The 22,381-nt window shown below is 36.3% G+C and overlaps 1 protein-coding gene across 6 annotated transcripts in view; it reads right to left on the bottom strand.

Moving 5' to 3' along the window:
* Positions 1 to 722: 722 nt before the first annotated feature.
* SHPRH (SNF2 histone linker PHD RING helicase) overlaps positions 723 to 22,381 on the bottom strand; it is a 62,011-nt gene continuing 40,352 nt past the window's right edge. For all 6 annotated transcript variants that reach the window (XM_064649047.1, XM_064649045.1, XM_064649046.1 and 3 more), the window contains 9 exons: positions 21,564 to 21,707; positions 20,204 to 20,305; positions 19,314 to 19,385; positions 17,628 to 17,816; positions 14,180 to 14,272; positions 13,545 to 13,631; positions 12,930 to 13,108; positions 10,767 to 10,847; positions 723 to 9,585 (listed from right to left, as the gene is read on the bottom strand). In XM_064649047.1, the coding sequence (XP_064505117.1) occupies positions 9,489 to 9,585; positions 10,767 to 10,847; positions 12,930 to 13,108; positions 13,545 to 13,631; positions 14,180 to 14,272; positions 17,628 to 17,816; positions 19,314 to 19,385; positions 20,204 to 20,305; positions 21,564 to 21,707 (1,044 nt within the window). In that variant the 3' untranslated portion in view covers positions 723 to 9,488. The remainder of the gene's footprint in view (positions 9,586 to 10,766; positions 10,848 to 12,929; positions 13,109 to 13,544; positions 13,632 to 14,179; positions 14,273 to 17,627; positions 17,817 to 19,313; positions 19,386 to 20,203; positions 20,306 to 21,563; positions 21,708 to 22,381) is intronic.

A 22,381-nucleotide genomic window follows, 5' to 3' on the forward strand; every position in this document is an offset into this window, starting at 1 on the left:
GTAAGAGCAGGAACAGGATCCCGTTGTGTGCCAGCAGGCACCGTGTGCGACAGCTTGTGCTGAATGGCTCCAGCACTTGCCGTGCCAGCAGCTCTGTGCGAGGCAGCATCCCAAGACAAGTGCTGTGCCAGTGCTGGCTGCCTGTGGGCTCAGGTGGGCGAGCCTGGTCCCCGCCTTGGCACTTGGGAGGCTGGGGCTCCATCTCCACTTTGCTTTGGGCAAGTCCCCTTTGCCACCCTCACATCCTTTGCAGCTTCTGTGCACTTTGGTTGCAGGTTCTCTCTCCCTGTATAATTCTCCACAGACCATTTAACTCAATGGAAAATCTCCCGGTTTGGATTTGTACTTTGTATTATAACCAAAGCATTTGCCAAGTGCCCAGAAAAACAAGGCTCTGCTGGAGTGCTGACTTAAAGCTCAGTTAAGATGCCTTCTTTTCAATATAATTTCTCATGCTTTACCAAGAAGTTTGGTTTTATGAAATGTATCAGCTATTTTCTTTATTCTTTAGGTCCTATCTAGGTATAACCAAGTGCACATTTTTTTATATTTTATTAAATTTTGAAAATGTTAAAAGGAATTATAAACACTAACACATGAACTGTAATAAACCAGTGGGCAAAGGAGGTCTCCTAATTATACCACACTCTTAAAAATAGTTTGTGTATATTGGGATTGACCAGGACTGATTTACAATTCTAGGAAAGAAAATATGATACAACTGATCCAACAGATAACTTTATCGAGGAGATGTCACAGGCCCAGTCTCCATGGAGCAGGAGAATGTAGTGAAGAATTGCCATAGGGAAGTGTGAGCTGTTTCCAGAAATCAGCAGTTTTGGAGCTGGGTGCAACCAACCACACTGGAAAGAATAATTATGGATTGACCCCTGGGCTTCTACATGTACTGTAATTTTCGTTTTGAATAACAATTATTTACACATGCAGAGCATTCCTATTAAAGGATACTACTTAACAGGTAACATCTATCAGACAATTCAGTTACATACTGAGGAATAGGAACACAAATGATTAAGCACTATCTCTCAGAAGAGGCACCAGCTATTCTTCTAAAACCAGAAAGATGGAAAGAAAACGTTATTTAATGAATGTTACATCAGTCAGTGTTTTTTCAGTAGCAGGAAAATGTAAGACAAAAATTTGTGTTCACAAAGGCTTTGAAACAGCGCAAACCTCAAGAGATACTATGATGTAATTTTGAAAGTAAACTTTGAGTACAAAAGAAAGGCTATTGATAGGAATGTTGTTACTCAGAGACCATGGGAACATTAAGTTGTACGTTTATTCATACTTAATAATTTTTAAATAAATATTTAGTTTTGCTGCTTTCTAAATAAATTATTTCATTGAAATTACATTATCTGTATAATGCAAAGAAACAGCAGCTAATAAAAATACTTGTTTCCTAGCTTATCTGGAATTTCAGTTTTGGAACACAATTGAAAACTGCTCTTCTCTCCTGTGCATTGCTTTCTAAAAGTCATTAACTTGCTGTTGCAAAAACTGATTAGTTCTACTTTCTATTACTAAAAAAATTAAATTACTCTGTTTCCACACTGAAATCTAGAATTAAATTACAGGCCATCAAATTGCTTGCAAATGCCTGACACAGTATTTGTTAATATTCTTTTATATCAAAGAAAACATTTTCTATCAAAAAGTGTGTAATTTATAGACTTAAGTTCACGGTTGTGGCTTTGGGCTTTAAAACCTCTCCACAGAATCAAGTGCCTCAACAAATGATCAAATAGTGTCCTGGGCCCAACAATAGAATTCCTAAAGTGTGGAGACCAACGTTACTCAGAAAACCTTTTCTATCTATTTTAGAATTGATTTCCCCAGGATAGGACTGGATACCTCCTCTACCATTCCCCAACTCACATCTGTCTCCTCTGCCACAGCAGCAGCAGTGTGCCCTTTACTAGGCAGAAGTAGATCCTCCCTCACTTCATTCACTTTGTCTATCCCTTTGGTGTTTCATGTCCTTCAATTCTATTTTAGAGGCTTTTAACAAGAGCTGTTAATGATTCAGGGGCACCCACCTTTCTTAAGAACAAGTAACAAAAAAGAAATACATGGTCCACAAGGAAAACAGAAAAACTCCACTGAACAGTGATAGCTTCCTGATGAAGAAAGTGTCTGTTAAGAATTGTGGAAACTTTACAGAAAATCTATGCTTATGAGATGCTAGAAGATTGAAGTACACAAAAGAAGAGGTTCCCCAGAAATATCTATGACAAGTCCCTCATTTAACATAGCAGGCTCAAGCTTCTGGCCAGACTTCTCAGCGCTCCGTTTCCCTGCACAACGGAACTGGGCTGGGCTTTCTGCCTTTCATCCCCACTGCAGACATGAATGTTCAATAGGTGCAACATTTCCCAAGAGGCAATTACAAAGTCCACTGCCTTGCCTCTTCAGAGACACTTGTTCATTTACAGCAGAAGTGATTAATTACCTTTCCTTTATTAAGTAAAACTTGCCTGTTTGGTTCAGGAAGGTCAATCTGTAATGTATATCTTATGAGTTTGAACTGTCATCCTTCACAAATCCACAGCATACATTTGGTTGTATGACTTAGGTGCACATTAAAACATGTATCACAGGGGACAAAACTTTTCAATATTCACATTTGTTCAACCACTGCAAAGCCCTGTATGCTCACATTGCAACAGTCAGTAAGAAAGTGACTAATATGTCAAATTAGGAACACAAAAATGTGCCACTGCATTTAGATGAACATTAAGCTCCAATGAATAGGCTACACTTACAATCTTTCACCCTTTGTTTATTCATTGCTCATATCAGTGACTCATTCCTCCCACAGAAAAATCATCAGAAGAGCACTCAGAGGAACATTTTACAAATGTTCCTCATTTTTTCCCTCCAAACTCCTCCCCTCTCCTTCAGCTCCATCTAGTGCAGATTCTACCTCCACTGCAGCATGTGCAACAGCAGATATGAATGGATCACTGGGACTTGGAGATATTCCCTCCATCTCTTTTCTGGCTGGTGGTGAAATGCTCTGGGCTTTGTACATCTGTTACAGAAATTATAGGATAGAATCAGCTGCTTTTAAGACCTAACCATGGCACAAGCAGTTAGCAAAGTGTAATCATTTCCACAACTCCTACATTGCTTTACTAAGATTTTATAGAAGATTGAAAGAGAAACAACATATGTGTGTGCCTTCCAATAGTACCTGGTATAATCTGTATAATTTTTCCAGGAACTGAGGTTAGACTAACGAGTCTGTAGTTCCCTGGGTCTTCCTTTATGTCCATCTTGTAAACTGGAACAACATTAGCTAGCTTCCAGTCAGCAGGAACCCTCCCAGATGTTTGGTAGATGATCAAGAGGAGTTCTTCCAAACCATATGCCAACTCCTTCAGAATGCTGGGATGAATCCCATCAGGCCACATGGACTTGTGAACATTCAGCCGATACAGCTCGTCTCCTAAAGTTTCAGCATCCATAAAAAAAATGTCACTGTCCCCACATTTGTGGTCCTCTGTTTCAGGAGACTCCAAGACTGCCAGGGCAAAACTCCATCATGATAAACAAGGAAGGCAGTCTAGATTTTCTTCCTTAACCAAATGACATAGTCAAGAGAAAGTCTGACCAATGATGAGAACCTGTTAGCATAAGGAGGGGACAATTCACAGCAATACAGAATGAATTTTACTAGCTCACTAACCCCCATAGGTAGGATGGAAGGAAAAGTGGCATAAAAATCTCCACAACTATCTAGGCCAGCCCACACCAACAATGTATATTTTGAGACACCCTGTAAGCAGTCAGACCTTACACTTGGTAGAATTTGAAAAGGTAATTTCTAGCTGATGTGAAGGCTGCCATCAAACCAAGACATGTTACATCATGGAAAACTGACACCTGTTCCTAAACTGATAAAATTTGATATGTGTCCAGTTGAATTAATCGGGTTGGGCACTTGCTTGTGTCAGCTCTATAAATACATGAAACAAAGGAACTTGGAAGTTAAGCCCTGGAAGGCTGACATCTCATACAAAGAAGGAAACCAAGCCAGAGCATGGAGCCAAGCCAGAGGTTTACAGATATCTCACAATTCAATTGTCTAAGGAGAGTTATTCTAGTACTTGGAAACCCTACATCATTTACTTCTGCCCCAGATGACTTAATTCCTTAATGACACTTGAAAGCTATGAGTTCAACTAACTGTCCTCTTTACACAGTGTATGACTGTAGAATATGTGGAGTGACTACTTGGGACTTGGGACACTGAATCAGTAGTTACCTATTCCCTCCTCCTCCTCTAAAGAGGAGAAGACAGTGGATGCACCATGATTTGTGACAATGGTTCAGGTGCACTTTATGAATCCCAAACCTATAGACTTGGCTAGTAAAAACTTGTAATTACTGTAATTACTGATTACTCAGTAATTAGATTACTGCATCCTTTTTATATGTCAGATATATATAAAACTAGATATATGTAAAACTAGAAATATAAAATTCAACATCTGCTTCTACAGTGGTGAATAAAAGTGGTAAATGAAAATATTACAGATATAAAAAAGAATTTATACTAGGCTAAAATTCCCTTTACCTCAGACACTTTTCCTGTGATACAGTAAGCTAGTTTTTACTCTAGCTATTTCACTCTACTGCCACTGACTAACACAAATATTCTTTGTAACAAACTGAGCGAGATGGGGGTGGGTGGAGGGTGTGACAAGATGACTGACACATAAAAATGGAAACACACAGACAGAGGGAGAGGTAGGGATGTCCTGAACCTTATTTTTTCTCCGTTCTGAAATTCCTTTAATCTACATTTATAGCATATAATCTTGTAAAGACCTCACTTGTTTCAAGCAATCAAAAAAGGAAGAAAAATCACAGGCACAGTAGCTTTGTAAGTAGCCTTTCAGTGTATAGAAAAGTTTAAAATACAGATTTCAAGCACTAAGTCTTTAGATTAAGCTTCAGAAACAGGCTTTATTTACATCTAGAAAACCCCCCAGATTTCTAGGTTTTCCTTTAGAAACTCATCTAATTGCTTACCTTGAGAGAGCTATAAATTTCAAGGTTAATTTTTTCTTACGTTGGTCACGAGATTGACCAATACTGACTTTTTTCTCTCCAATTTAACTGAAACATAGTTCTAACTAAACAAATAATTCTGACTCCTAAAAAAGTTAACGCAGTCATAAGGACTGCAAAAGATAGTAGCAAAGAGCTGTTAACTGGTATTCAGCTACTAATCCAGACAGAATCTTACAGGAGGATGTATGTCTAATTATGGTTTTAACTGGTAACAACTATGGACTTTTTATCTACGTAGGACCCCACTCACAGACAACTCTAATACATCTAAAGACATTGGCAGACATGTGGTTTGGAAGGCCTATCTCATAAAAAGCATCAACTCTTATGTCCACTCCTTAGTATACAACTTGGAATATGCAAGAGAAGACTGAGGTAATATTCTTTTGTAGTATCTGACCTACATGAAAACGGTAGTGTGCTGGACTTTGATTAGTATGCTAAAAAGTTACCTAACAGGTCAAGATGAAAACCTTTTCCTGGCATAGCCTGATTTAGAGAACAAGGAGGATCTTAACTTACAAATTTATTTAAAGATCCACACTGAAATTCACAGAACTCAATTTACACTGCAAGTTTAACACCTTAGTTTCCAACACGATGATATTGCGTGGTTCAAGGAAGTTTACTATTTGCAGACACCAAAACAACAGCTCTGTTTTACAAAGCACTGAACTAAACAGGGAGAAAACCTGTCCTAAAACCCTCATCAACTACAGTCAAGAAAACTTTCAACATTTTTTGTCATAGAACTGAAAGAGATGAAAGGTCAACACTGAGGTCTTCGTAATCAGCTGAAGCCTCATTTTTAAAGGACTGACTTCACTAGATAAATACTGGCACCTCAGATCATGTTTACGTTTTAACACATGAGAATCTGGTACACGACTCTTGGGTATGTCCACACAAATGTCATTTAAACACTGCAGTCAGTATTTATAGATTTCTGTCTTCTGTGAGTATGTTGGAAGCATTACAACAAGGCAAACTGTTCTCAGCTAAGATACTGTCTTTTTAAAGAGTGTTCTGATAGAGAAAAAAAACCATGACAGCACTGTGAAATCAAGCTTACTGTGCTTTGATAAGAGAAAAGCACTGCAGATGTACAAGCTGCACCCTTAGCAGGAAAGAAAAAAAAAGAATTCATCTCATGAGAAGTCTCGTAAGAAGTCTGAAAGAAAAACCTTTGTCAAAGAAACTAAATGTTGGAAAGAATGGCAAAAAGCATTTAGTCTCTTTATTTAGCATTATGTGAAACTTGAAGAATCTGTTTTACTGCTGATACTGGCTATATGCTCCAACAGTTCAACCTTCCAGTTTCAACAGGTGATTTGACATGACTTTGTACACACTTTAATGTAATACTTCCAGAGCTCTAAGTCCTGGTGCTCCAGGGCAGTCAGGAGAGCACCTACAACCAGATATCTGGCATTTCATGCTGTTATATCAGTATAGAAAAAGATAAGCCAGGACTTAAGACTCACACAGTGCTTGATGTGAAGCTATGCTTTTGGTTAGGAATTCAAAAACTACATGTTTGTAAATAAACAATGAAACCATCACCTTTATATAAATAAGTCAAAAACTTGAAGAGCTTGGGAAGCAGATATTTTTCAGTTTGCCTCTCTTTCTTCACGTTCACTGACAACTATTCTTCCCACATGTAGTTAATTAAAGTGGGAGCTATGAATGTAAACACTATGTGCTTCCACAGCTTTTAACATAGATATATAATTTCTCAGAGTGAACAGCAGCTTCTTGTGCAATCACATTGCCATACAATATCAAAATTATCTGAAGACAACGAGGAAACTGGAATATTGCTGCTCTCAGAGTTCCTGGAATGTCTGTACAGCAAGATCTCCAGTACACTGTAAAATAATTTAGGTTGGAAGGGATCCCTGGAGGTCATCTGGTCCAACACACCACTCATAGCAGGACCAACTTCGAAGGTGGATCAGGTTACTCAGGGTTATTTGAGTTCCCAGTATGTTCAAGGATGTAGATGTCCCAGTTTCTGTGTACACTGTTTAATCAATCTCATCTAAAGAAAGTCTACTATCTATTCTATTTGCCTTGCTGCGAACTGTAATCTGCAAAAAAAATCAATAACCTACAAAATAAAATGTACATACAGAATTGTAGCGTGGTTTGGCTTGGAAGGGACCTTAAAGATCATGTAGTTCCAACCCCACTGCCATGGGCAGGGACACTTTCCACTAGACCAAAGTCCCATCTAATCTGGCCTTGAACACTTCCAAGGATGGGGAGTCCTTGACCTCTTTCAGCAAACTGTTCCAGTGCCTGACCACCCTCAAAGTAAAGAATTTTTTCCTAATATTCAGTATAAACCTGTCCTCCTTCAGCCATTCCCCCTTGTTCTATCACTACATGCCCCTGTCAAAAGTCTGTCTCCAGCTCTTTTGCAGGCCCCCTTTGAGTACTGGAAGGGTGCTCTACAGTTACCCGAGAACCTCTCTTCTCCAAGTTGAACAATCCCAACTCTTTCAGCCTGCCTTCATAGGAGAGGTGCTCAAGCCATGTAATCAACTTAGTGGCCCTCCTCTGGACTGGCTCCAACAGGCCCATGTCCTTTGTCTGCTGGGAGTCCCAGAACTGGATGCAGAACTCCAGGAAGGGTCTCATCAGAGCAGAGTAGAGGGGCAGAATCACCTCCCTCGACCTGCTGGACACGCTGCTTTTGATGTAGCCCAGGATGCGGTTGGCTTTCTGGGCTAAACCAACTAGCACATATTACAAATATGGGAAACAGATACATTGTCTGTAAAGTTACTCAAATAGTCTTTAGAAAAAAAGTATCCAATTGGTCCAGAAGGCCAACAGAATATAAATGCCAAAAAACCCACTTCTTGATACAGTATTATTCTTGCAAATTCTATTCACCTCTGTTGTCAGAAGCAGAAAACTTACCTGTCGTGGATAGGCTTAATACCTGACTGTGCAGCTCAAATGCTGTATGACTGAAAACAAAACTCAAGAAGCTCAATAACTATAGAAATCTATGATGAATCAGCTGACATGATTAAAAATTCTACAATGAGATTTCTTACAGGACTAATTTTAATTTCCACCTTAAGTAAGATTTTTAAAATATACAAAATACATTGCCTACTGAAACAGTAAATATTGTAATTTGAGGGACATAGCCTGTTGCTTGTGCTCACTCTCTAAACACAAACTTGTGTTTAACATCAACTGTGTAACTGAGCTTGCTTCTATAACACCTTCAGAAACAAATGTTATATAAGTGTGAATTCATAACCTATGTCAAAAGGCTTTAAAATTTATCTTGCCTACTTTTAGCAGTCTAAAAATTAGCCTGGATTTGTTTTCCAAACTATCTACTGTTAACAGAGATAGCGTAGAGTGATCTCGCATATCAGGACGAAACTTCACAAAGTTCCATGTCTCTCCACTGTTTATCTAACTTAGACCAGGCACCTAAGAATTAGACTGCCTACCTTAATTTCATCTATTTTGTATATTTAAATCGCTGTATCTTTAAGGGGGAGAACTAGACAAAGATATCATAGTGAGAAAATGCACACAAGCACACCATATGATTCCAAAGTGATCAGCAGCTTAACCAATTAATTTTTTGAAAATTCTGTAACAAATGCCTTTTTTTTAAACAGAGCACTAAATTAGTCACGGCTTCAAGTGAAAACATGTACAGCAAGTTCAAGTCTTTAACTGATCACCAGACCAACATATATACAAAAAGCATAATTTAATTATCATCTTTTTGCAATAAGTAAGCATTAACAATGAAATATTTAACTGTCACAAGTCTTTATGAATATCTAAAAGCCTAATACAAATATCCAAATTATTAGTAAAGATTAGTCATTTGAAGTTTTAACAATAAGACATTTAGTAACTCTGCATTAAATCTAACAAGCCCTTTCTAGAAGAATATTAATTTACAGTCATTCTTTCTAACATCTCTTTGTACAGTAAAAAAAATTAGATTTGTATTTTTCTGCTTCCCTTTCCCACCCAACCACCCACATAGTTTTGCTCTCAGACAGAGCTACTAGCCAATCAAACCTGATGGTAAAAATCCTCTCAACCAAGGGTCCAAGATCTCAGTTTTAGCATCCAGCTCAAATGCTCTTTGGGAATAAAATCCATGTTTTTGTATAATGTGCAAAGTGCAACTTTTCTCCAGTGCCATCAGAAGTGTGTGCTGCTATGAGCTTCACCAAAGAATAAAACAGTAACAATTAAGACTTTTCAATTTCCAATCACTCTGTAACAAATGTAAGTTGATGTTTACAGGAACGATAGATCAAGTGGATTATATCCTGGTGCTTATTAGATCAGGTACTTTCTGATTTCATTAGGACAAAACAATGTTTTTACTCAAGTTCTTCAGTTTCCTCTGTAAAAAGGTCAGCCAAATCTGCCACTGTCAACACTGAGGCTTCTGACTGTTTCATGGAAGAGCTCGTGTGACTGTGGGAAAAAAATTGCATGCAGGCATCAGAGAAAGAATCAATGTCAGTAACAAGCTGTGTGCACTGGAGACAGACCACACAGCTCAGAGTCAATAACTGCTCAGCTTTGAAACTCATCAGGAAAACCATGTACACTGATCAGCTACTGCTCTTGTACATTCTAAGTAAGATACAAAGTCCATCTACGGTCCTTAACAGTAGTCAACGCCAAACACTGCAAACCCAGCAAAAGCAGAACATGGGATAATCTGCTGTGCCCTTTTAACATTTAAGGGACTGTCTTCAGCTTCCATGCATAACGTTTAATATTACTTTCAAAACATTAGTTCTCATGGGATCATTCAACCACTGTACATTTATCCAAATTTTATATGTAAAATAGTGCTACTTCACAGATATGGAAACCGAATAAATCATTCTTCCAGAGCTAAAACTGAAATCTTTCATAACCAAAGATGTGCATGTCCATTTTTAGTTTCATAATCTCTAACCAGCAAAATTTCCCTAAACTAAGGCCTCCTCCTAGATTTATCATGCATATAAAATATATAAAAGGTACAAACCTCTTACACTTCTTGCATAAAGAACACCCTTTTTAGTCCAGGCCCAGTCTGTCATTGCTTATAGATTTTGGAAGGATAAACACAGTGAAAACTACTTCTGTGTCTACACAGCAGCTTGATCTATAAGCTAGCGTCTGGGCAGTGCCTGCACAGACTGCAAAACCAACCAATGTGACAGAGCACCGTTGGACTAACTTGGTAGAACTTAAACGTAATGAAAGGAAGAATCCATGTCCTGTATTAGAGCTTACCACACATGCCGTTGCTCCAGTGGCAGGCTTAGTATTACTCCATCAATTGCAATGTTTTTATACTCGCGGAAATACGTAAAGTGAAAAGACGAATCATAACACATAATTTATTAGTTGGGCTTTTATAAGATAAAACGTTACCAAAACACTTTCCAGAGAATTAAAATACCTCAAGCTTCAAGTTAGTGGAACCAGGTTAAAATTTTTCAAGTCTTAAAACTTTTTTGTCAATCACAGCAATTTGAAGGAGAACAGCTGAGTTTTATATACAAAGGTATGCATGCCTAACTATAATAAAAGTATGGTTGAGAATCACCTTTTCATTTTCAGTGTAATAATGATGTTTTAAAAAATTCAACACATACCTTCTATCTACAGTTTTCAACATAGTCTGCATTCTCTCTTCTATTGTTGCTTTTATCAGGAACCTGTGAACAATGGTAGATCTGAATGTGTTTAAAAAAAGAAAACAAGACCATAAGTGAGCAGAAGTTATACTGTTATTGATGAAGTTCATAATCATATTTTGTCTCACACTAATTCTTGTAAGAATGTTGAAAAAATGCCTCTATTTTAAGAAAGAAATCTTAAAGGTGATTAACAACTTCCACTGACATTTCAGGGTGTTTAGTGCCTCCCTGAGCACAAACTCACTTGGCTGACCACATACTAAATGAATATAAGCTGTATTACCTAAAATCCTAATGCAGATGCTGGGCAAAGTTCTGCTTTCTGTGTCCTTACTACAAATGAACCCTCCTCAAGAGCCTAAAGAAATTACTTTGGCCCACTGGTGATATACAATGTTCATCCTGCATTGCCACAAGTTGTTCCAAGAGACAAGAGCTCAGTGTGATGGATTATTAAAACTGATTTCCAGAGTTTAAACAATATTATTTTTGAAGACAGCAAAATATTATAATTTTTTTTAAAAAAGTCAGTAATTGTAGTCAGTAAACACGGAACTGTAAACACTGGTAAAACAAAAACAAAAATGTCAATAGACATAACACAGAATGACAACTTCATTTATGAAATAAAATTTCTGAAAGAAAGCAGTAATAAAAAAAACCTGCCAGGTACAAGAAAGTGAAATGGAAAAGAGTCAGCTCCAAAGATAAAAATGAAAAATCATCCCAGGCTCCCCAGTATAAACATTTTTTGAGACAAGAGCCCTTGAAAGTGCTTAGATAGTTTTCATATCTTCAGCTGAAACTTTGGCAGGCAACATTTCACAGAAGAATGCAGGGGGAATACTTTGGGATTCATAGGCAAAGGTCTACCCCAAAAAAAGAGAAGTAAATAAGAACTCAACTGAAGTGGTAATAGTTGCATACAGGAGTATTCCCTTATGCTCACTGTACTTAGAACACAGCCCTTTTTCAAATAAGCCTTGCTGAAGTCTTAATTCTTAAAAAGTACAGTACATTCTTGCTGCTTTTATTGCAGGGCTTTTGCCAGACCTTTTGTGCCAGCATCATGTAAAATTACAATCCAGGCTGTTGCAATCAATCTTCCCTATGCCTTCACAGTTAATTTAAAATCTTTACCAACACACACAAACATCTACCTGTTCATGAACATTCTTTCACATACATGCTTCTTCATGTCCTCTCTTTGCCTTTATTTCCAGAACACAAAACCCACTATTATTCTAGAATATTATTATTTCAGAATTAACTCCAGCTATTTTTCTCCTTGATGTTCCAGGTTTTAATTTTTTTTCAAGTGACATGAGACCTAATGAAAAACATATACATCTTATATGTTCAGGACAAACATTCCAAAACCTTTGTTAAGTCTTCACTACTACACGTGTAAAATCAACAACATTGAAACAAACAAGAGATATGCAAACTCATTAACATCTTCAAAGAGATCTAGATGGGGATGAGGGCAGAACTGTGATTCAAAAAACTAATCAGTTGTAAAGTGAGTGTGCTATAACGTTCTTTTTGGAAAAAAACCCAACCAAACAACCCCTCAAAACAAGCAGACAGAAAACCCCCAACAATTTACTTGGCTCCTAATCTGGAGCTGAGAATGACCAGTTAGAAGGACCCTCTCAAGCAAACTCAGGCCATGCCTGAACTTACCCTCATAACATAAAGGATGAGTTGCCTGGACATGCAAAGCTAAGATATTTCTGGACATGTTTGCAAGCAGAACTTCAAAGTTAAAAACTAAGGCATCAATGGCACACATAAAACAGGGCACCAGCTGAACAAGGTTTTTCAGAATTTCAGACTCAAGAGCTTACACTCTTCCTAAATGGCCCAAATGCAATTTGTTTCTGCATCTTACCCCTGCAGCACAAAACAACTCCCTAAAATACACAGTGAATTTTCAGCAAACATTGTTTAATTTAATCTTTCTGTCCCTTTTATGATTATCTTTAAAACCAGAGTTCCTATGAATAATCCCATCTCCAAAATTGAGAAGTTCGGTGAACTAGATTTATTCTGATTACAGTATGCAGATCTATTCTGGACCATATCTAAACCATTCAACATAATTTTAAATCTTACTTTGTTTGGCCAATACGATGTACTCTGCCAATAGCCTGTAGCTCATGTGCTGGATTCAGAATGGGTTCCACAAGCAGAACGTGAGTTGCTTCGATGATGTTTAGTCCATTGGAACCAGTGTGAAGAGGCAGCAGCAAAATATTGATGTTGGGATCATATTTAAATGCAGAAAGATTTTCCTAAAAGGCAAACATCACAGCAGTGGGACAAAAGTTCCTCAACGAAGAGTGTGGAGGATATGACTATATTTTCTAGAAATTATAGCAGCTAATACAGGCTCCAGAGAAATAATGTTCATCCCGGAACAGATACTCAACAGATATCAGGAAGGCATGAACTTCTCACAACACTGATCAGTGTGTCTCATCCTTAACAGACAGGCCAATGCTTCTTTCTCAAAAGTGAATGTACAGTTTAGCTTCAAAAGCTTTAAACTGGGGCTTTTTGTGATTATAATTTTTAGAATTAATGAGTTAGAGATCCAAGCTTTTGCCAAATAAATTTGCTGCTCTTTTAGTTTCTCAAATGAAGCAATGAAGTAAAAGGATCAAATTAACTTCTATGAACTATGATTTTCCCATTGAAAATAATTAAATAAAAATATCCTTTATGTACCTGAAATTTACTAATTCCATTGATCTGAGAAAAAATCATGTTGTTGTCATACAAAGCTTTTGAAATTATATCCAATACATCTTGCCACTGTAAAAAAAAAAAACGAAACAAAAACACACAACAATAAAAGTAACTCAACATTACAAACAGCAATGACAACTAAAAAATACTAATTAACTTCCCTAAGAGAGAATAGATTAAAAACCTTTTCAAAATACTAGCATTTGCAATTAAAAAAAAAGAAATAAATATTTGTGTGCTAGGAACCAAATCTTTCATAAAACTAAGACATGTAATTAAAAAGATCAGTTTGAATAAAAGAAATCGGCAGCCATCATAAAAACAGTTTTACAATGTATCAAAAACATCTGCACATTACATACAAAAATATCTAGAATTTCTAACACTCCCATACAAAACTGAGTGTTTGCCCTTTAAAGAAACAAGCTTTTACATCTGCTGACTATGATCGTTGTTCATGTCCCAGTTACATGACTTGCCCCACAAATTCTCAAAACAATCAACTGGTTGTAGAGAGTGATTCAATGTTTTGGTAGCTAAACTAATTCCTGCAAATATTATTAATGCTTTAATCTCACACACACAAAGACAAGACAGAAAATGATGATTAATACCGTTGAAAAAACTAAGGATTTAGCCCCTGGATCTTTAAATTGAATTCTCTTCAGTGTTCGGACCACAGCTTCCACTTTGGTGGAGTGACTTCCCTTTGAAAAGTGAAAGAAGAGCATTAGTAAAGTAGGATAGTAAACAACTTCCATATTCATGGCTTTATTAAATGATGTTATATTAAGTGTCTTACATATCCTACTCAAATTTAAAAACTTTAAAGGAGGAAGGGCAGGTTAAGTAGCACTGAACTCTTTTTATCTCTCCCTTATAATGCACTGCTATAGGATCAGCAGTGTATTACAGCATGTGCAGCACACTGAACAGTGAAGCTACGTGAGGTAGAACAGACAGCCCAAGCAATGCAGTTGCACCAAACATGCTCATTAGGCCTCCTGCATCTTAACTTAGTGGCACAGTCTTTAGAGAATCTTCCAAATGCACATTTAAATTTCCCTACCTTCACACTTCTTGAAAACTGACTTCTGTTGCTTTTGTTTCTCATTCTGGCAACACCAAACTTACGTTCAGTACTATGAAGCTTGTTAATTATATTTAAAATAATAAGAAAAGTGTAAATATAAATAATTTTTGAAGAATTGTGCGCTGCAATGAAAACATCTTCATATTCTGCATTCAGAAGTATTTCAGTGCTTAATTATTCCAATACTATATTCTACTTCTTGTCCACTTTGATTTATGTACTCTTCCCTTTCCCCTTAGCCTATAATTTCTTGCTAGTTCCTACATGCATAGTAATTTCAAGCTGTTCTAGATTCAGCTGGACAAATACTGTTTTATTTCTGTCTGCACCTGTCTTTTGAACATTGAATTAACTATGTTGGCTTGCAACAATGACAGATCAAATTTACTGAAGTCACGCTGCTTGCAGAATTGGCTGGGAAGGATGTCAGCAGTCTAGGCACAAGCTGGGAACCAAGGCTGGGTTGCTTGATCATTCACACATTAGGCAGATAAATGAATGCTCCAGAAATACACGTAAAAGACTTTCTGCAGACTGTTGCACCAAAGGCTGCAATAAGCAGTACCATTTTATTTCCCAGGGTCTTCCATAGGGATTCCAGACATAGAAATAATAGAAATGTCTATGTCACAGACATAAAAATAAGCCAGCTTTCTTCCATGTAATTTCTGTTGCACCTGATAGACATTAACACTGTTTCCAAAGTCAGATGGACAATTAATGTCGGCAGGTGTTATGATCTGAAAGGATGACACATTTGCAGCCCTATGGCAGCTGGCTGCCAATCATAAATACCTATAGTTAGGAGAGAGTTAGAGACTAACTTTTAGTACTTCCTGTATAATTCTAGGGTCATTTATGTGCTTTTCCGATACCATTCATCTCTGACTCAGATGACAGTTCTGGCTAATCTGCTCTGTCTTTTCCTCAGAGACTGGTTTTAGACCTTATCACAGGTCCTATTTTTCCCTGCTATAACAGATAGTAGCTTTAGCTACTGTTGTTCATTTTTCTACCCTCCAGATTCCTGTGACTCAGGTGTCACACAGGTAACTTTGTATCAGATCAGTAAGAGGAACTATGGCAAAGAAAAGAACAGCACAATGATCAAAGTGGTCACAGTCTTTTTGCTTTAGTTTTTAAACAGAACTAAGTGTGCAAAGTTCTTTGTTCCTTTGCTTACATTATATTAGACAAACTATATTAGACTTATTGAACTAACAGTTGACTAAAGCTTTGGTTCACAACACACAAAAATTTCAATTTTGTTCTCAATTTTCATGGAGAGATGAAAGTGACAAAAGTACCCTTGCTGTTATAAGCCCTTAGTTTTCAGTCTCTCTTAAAAAAAGTTATCCCACTCATTACCCCTATGCCATCAGCCTGTCTTTTTGATGAATATCGAGATGAATATTTATAAAGAAATTAGTTATGAGCTATGGAACAACACACATTAGAACCAAAACTCCCCTCTAACAAAGGGTCTCAGATGACAGGCTAGCAATATCCACTGTAATACTGACCAGACACAGGAAACTTTCACAGAACCAAAACACGCAGAGATGTCAGTAATCTCTCAGTATAAAATGCTCCCATTTACAGTAGTCCTTTTGCATTTAAAGCATTAACTTAAGATGGTTAGTATTGGTACAATAAACAGTGAGATGCAAAGAAAGAGACAGTGAATACTGGAAGAGACTGGAGGGGTTAAGAAAGCTCAGATTAAAATAAAAACACTGAATAAATCACACACTTTTCATATAAATACTGAAAGTTATTGATCTTAACCTCGGTATTCTATAGAAACCATACTAAGTTATTCTTTGTTAACTGTTCCTAAAGGAATATGAGGTCGAAATTTTTATTTTTAACAAAGCTACTTGTTTTGATAGTACATGAAGCTACAGCATAAATTTCTAATTTTTCATGAACTAAGAATGATTCTTATCATGTGAATTCACAAAGAATTCATATTTTTGCTTTATTTTTCCTTTTTTTCAAAGTTTTTGATGCAGAAATACTTCAAGAAAACATAACAACCCTGTATGCAGGACAGCAGATGACAGGTTCCTTCTGTGTTCTATTTATGAAATTTTGTTATTCTAGTTATTTTATTTTTTAATGTAATTTATGAAACATATTTGGAATTTTGTTAGAAACAGAGTGATATCTCTAAACTCAGAGGAAATAATATGCAAAAAGCCTTGCATGAAGTGAGGTTCTAAGCAGCAGCACTTCAAAAATACAGCCTATTTACTCCCCCTGGTGCTACATACTGTCAACTACTTCAAATCTAATAATTTTAGTTAGGAAGCATCTACTCATAAAATGGAATTCCATTTGTCCCGAGTGGCTGAAATTACTACTGTGAATGTGGTAGCAACTGTCTTCAATACAGGCCAGCGACCCTAGAAAACCTGCAAGATTTGAAGAAACTTGCACAGATACCATGGAAGTCTGTCAGCACAACTAGTTATTACTTTTAACTACTCTAATCAGATTAGACTGGTATATCCAGCTGTATTATAATCATGTTTTAATTAAAGACAGCAGTATCATTTAAATCAAAATATTACCAATATGTCGTTTACCTTTGCATTTTAGCTATTTTTTCTACAACTGCAATAACCACAGGGGTTTTTTTGTTTAACACGATTCTATAACATACTCATGCAAAGCAAAAATGTACCTATGCACTATGTCAGTATTGCTAAAGATTCATGGAGATGCTGCCTCTTCCTCCACCCCTGCCTTTAACACAACGAAAACCCCCTGTTAACAAGAAAAGTAGATAAAACAGTGCAATCAGGACTGAATTCCTACACATTTGTGTCTAGAAGTTTTGTCATTACACATCCTATTTATAAAACCATCCAGTACACTTGACTGCCTAAGTGCAGGATGCAAAAAAAGGAAACAAATATGCACTGCTGAAAGTTTGGACCACACAGCTCCTATAAACAACGCACCTTTACAGGAATATCATCCTCCTGATTTGCAGCTTCTGCAGTAAAGACATAGGATATTTCTTTATGGGATGTTGTCTGCCTGCAGATGGCACACTTAATTGAGCTCCGGCGGGTGCCAACGCTGTACTGTTGGATGATGATGGCTATACACTCGTTACAAAAGCAATGTCCACATGTCAGCACTGCCCACTATGTAGGAAATGGAAAAAAAAACCCAACACAACACAGTATCAGTTTTGGATCAATTCAAAAGAAAACCAGTGTACTAATATATGATAAATTACATTTTCATAGAGAAATTGCTTTATTTTTATGACAGTCATCAGATTAAAACTGAAGAATTTTAGAATTTTTAGCATCCCAGCTGCTAAAAAGCCTGAATTTCCAAGTTTTTCAGCACAGAAAGATTCATGATCCACAGAAATTTTCTGCATTTATTGTTCATTTTTTACATTTTCTCAGTTTTGAACTTCAGTGAAGACATTACAGTCTTTCATTCCTATGAATGATGATTCTTAATGCCTAGGTTAAGCATGCAGATTAAATATTTACACAATTTTTAAAAAATTACAAAAATGTTAGCATTGGCCTCCTGTAAAAGTCTTTACCTATGCATTCATATTAGGCTGGTCTTTATTAAGTAAGTTGTAAACAAAGTGCTTTAATTTTTCCCTACTGTTAAGTCCTAGACAACATCTTTTGAACAGTGGCTTAATCTCTTTTAGACAGAATGCATTTTAAACAACAGATTGCATTGCAGAAGCTGTTCTCCTTTGTGAGCCTAGAACATCTACATGTCAGCTATGACATTCTGTAACAGAGAAGCAATTTGTAGACCAGTGGTTTTGCACCCAGAAATAGTATCTTACACTGTACTAGTCTGCTCGATAGGCCATTCTAAGAGGAAAAAGAAAACAGATTTCACTGGACCAAGTAGCAGAGAGAATTGACTAAACAACTGATTATCAAGCAGAAGGTCTTTTAAGCTTCGTAAAGTTCTTTTAATCATGCAGAAACAGGACACAAAGTATTTGAAAAGTTCCTTGCAAGATGAAGGCTGCTACTATCTAAAGCAGCAGTCTCGCTATTAAGAAAAGATAAAGAAAGTTAAAAGAAAAGACTATTTTCCCTTTCAGTGAGCTCCTCCAGCTCCAAGATAAAGCATAATGGCAGTGAACAGGACAAATAGCTGTTCTCTGTAAAAACCTGTACTACCCTTGGAAGAAAAGCACAGAGGGGATTTTGGAAACATAGTAGGACACCAGTTCATGCTTACAGATGTCTATAAAGTGGACAGAAGCTAAATCACCTTAAAATAGTTACCTAAAAAAAAGAGACAATTTAGTTTGACTGTACAGGAGTCCTTTCATGTTTTTACCTAATGCATGGTAAGTCAAGTTTAAACTATAGTTTTGTATTTTATGACGTTGATTAAGTCCCACTTAAATTTCAACTCCCACAGTTCAGCAGGTAAGTGGTGTGAAAAGAAATACAGATTGCCAGTCTTTAATCTATTGGATTTTACTACTGTTTAAGTAGGCAATATCCATTTATTTAGAAATAAAAAATACTGTCAATAAGAGCAGTTACAGTAAAATAGAACAGTATACTACAAAAAGCTTATCTATTTCTTCAATCTATTGGCTTCTAAATGGCAAACAAATGTTTCTGACAAAAGTATCTTACCTGTCTTCCCAGTTGACGAGCACAGATTGGACACGGTTCTGGGTTCACTCCCCCAGTAGTTTTATCCTGAGACTATAAAGTAGAAGAAAAATATCAACTTTGTGTTTCAACAAATAAGAAGTTATTCTATGTTTAAAACAAGCTTCTAGAAAAAATGAATAATGAAGTCCTTAAAAAAAACCCTACTGTGTGAACAAATTAAAAATATATTAATGAATAAAGCACATCTTGAGAAGTTAAAAAAATATACAACTGATGGTAAGTAAAAGGAGCACTTTTCATTCTGCAGTCCTTCATATAGCAGCTGCAGCTCTACAACTCTGAAAAATCCCAGTAAAATACAAGCTTCAAATAAGAAACTCCTCATATTTTCTATCAGCTTCACATGTTGTAGAAACAATTAAATCCTTGCTTAATCTATGTTACTTAAATATAATTGTACTTACTTGAACAGTATGACTAAAATAACATATAATACATGGGGTTTGTCTGATTTTTTTTACACTTATTTAACCTCCAGACATGATTGACCTGTTTAAGAAGGTAACCTCTTTGTAAAATAGCAAAGGTAAGTGGAAAGTTAAATCATTTTATACAGCCTCTACTAAACATGGCCCATTAAATTTAATGAAAATTTTAAGCATCTCCAATGAGTTCATAGTTTTTTCAGTGTGTAATAGCAAATAACCAAAATATATAATGGAATAAATAATTTTATGACTACACAGTAACACAAAGAACAACACACTGAATTTCAATATGCAATGAATCTTCACAGAAAATACAATTTCTTTAAGATGGAAGTTTTAAATAAAAATAATGGTAGGTATCTTCCACTGGGTAAACAGAGTACATCATTTGGGTAAAGACCATGGAATCATTAATCTTACTTTCTCCAAATTAGTGAGATATAGAAGTTGTCCCAATTTCTTCTGAAGTTGTGATTTGGCAACTGCCTTGTCATTCAGAAGTTTCACTCGATTTTGCTCTACCTATGAAAACATTATTAAACACGTATTAACAAAGGAAAAAAATAGTAAAGTTTTACAATAAGGCTTAAATAAATTTTTTGGTGAAATTCAACTGAATAATTTACTGGGGACAGACAGAAGAACAGCTCATTTAAGATGTGCTTCTCCCCAAGCAAAAATAATTATCTATTCCTTTCCTGCACTCAGTATGAACAAAGCACTGTGAATGGGCTGAGACCCAGGTAGCACAGAAAATTGGTTTTTATCATTTTATTTGCATTATCGTTTCTTTACAGAGACAAAATCAAATTAAAAGCACTTATTTTTTATAAGTTTCTTTTGAATTGATCATCTATCTTCTTACAGCCATATATATTCTAGACTCAACTGCTCATTCCAAAAACAATGTGTAAGAAAAAAAAGTTTACACTTTTCATTTAACCTATACAAAGACACAAACATAAAACTGACTTCTTTTTAGATTAATTACAGCTGATAGTGGAGTAGTTATTAATACTGCAGAAGAGGCAGGTACCTGAAAGGTGAAAGCCAAAGCAATGGGTGTTTCTTTTGTGACTGCATATATATACATAACTCTTAAAACTTTGTTACATATTTGTTAAGCAAAGTGCTCTGTTTTAAAAATCGTTTCAACGCACAGATGAAATATCTATTTCCTTACAGAAAGAAGTACTTTTATCTAATATTCAATCTCACTGAAACAAAATACAAAATGTTTCTAGTGAAAACATATTTCTATTGGTGCAAAAAAAAAAAAATTAAGAGTTTAAATCAACCCAGCATTTTCTCTATCATCATGAACAGAAAGTCTCTCAGATGTAGCTCAGAAATTCCTGAGCATACTGAAATACTGACAAAAAGATTTGTCTTCTAGGTGTTCACTGCTGTTTTACAGGTCCTTGTGGAAAGTAGCAATATGGGTAAGGATCAATTTTCCAATCTAATTTTCCATCAGCTTGGAAAATTGGACAATTGTACTGAAAGGTACCAGAGCTATTTACCTGCTGCTTGAAGGACAGCAGGCTTTTGGAAAAATGCCACTCTGTCAGAAGGCCAACAAAAATGTATCAAAATAAGAGTCACAAGCCCAAAAAGGTCCATATACTGATATAGGAACTGTACACTCCACCAACCCTTTCTGAAATTGAACGAGATGCATATATTATAGACCTTGTACATAGATCAAGATACAGATTTTATTTTTGTAGGAGGTAGGTTCTTTCAGAAAAAACACATTCTTTCCTGCCCAGTACTTCACCTCATGTGGTTCTATGATGTGGAGAACTGGTGGATTTGGTTTTGGCTCATCAGGATGACGCACTCTCAGTCTTTCTGTAGCCATTGCCAGTTCATCAATAGCAGACACATGATCCCTAAGTACCATCCAATATTCATGAAGTAACTGTAAGAAAACCCCAAACAAATCAACAGCAGAACTGAGTTGAGTTCCTCTTATGTGATTTTGCCATACAATGGAAAATGTGAGAATTTTTTGGAGGAGGGGGTAATATTCCTTTGCATTATTGACCCACCACAACAACAAATCACGAAGGAAAACAAACAGTATAGACATCATCCCGTCGGCTTTCTTTTCCAACCTCTTTGTATAAACAACTATAAATAGCTGTCTCTCATTTCTTCTACAACTATTAGTATTACAATAACTAATGCAACTTAACAGTCAGAAACAAATCTCTTGCAAGACTAAACAAATGCTGAATAAAATAAGGCTTATTTCACAGAGTATCATCCTTATAGCTCAATGTAGATTACAGTAGTACAGACCATTGAATCAGCATTTCCAAGTATATTACAGATGGAATCATAATGACACTATTTTATTCTCATCGCCATATTAGTCCCATCTTTTTTTTCCTCATGTAAAGGCACACGAAAGGACTGTGTCCTTTCTTGCAGCAGAAAATTTCCAACACATAGCAATGCCTTGGTAACTAGTTACCATATGTCCTCCTCCTTTTGTCAACTCTTACAAGCCGAGGACACAAAAAATGAAGCATGGGAACAGTCATGAGAATGGTCACTATTCTCCAATCAGCATTTTGGTACCATAAGCAA

The sequence above is a fragment of the Pseudopipra pipra genome, chromosome 3 (assembly GCF_036250125.1).
Source record: "Pseudopipra pipra isolate bDixPip1 chromosome 3, bDixPip1.hap1, whole genome shotgun sequence".
Taxonomy (NCBI): Eukaryota; Metazoa; Chordata; class Aves; order Passeriformes; family Pipridae; genus Pseudopipra; species Pseudopipra pipra.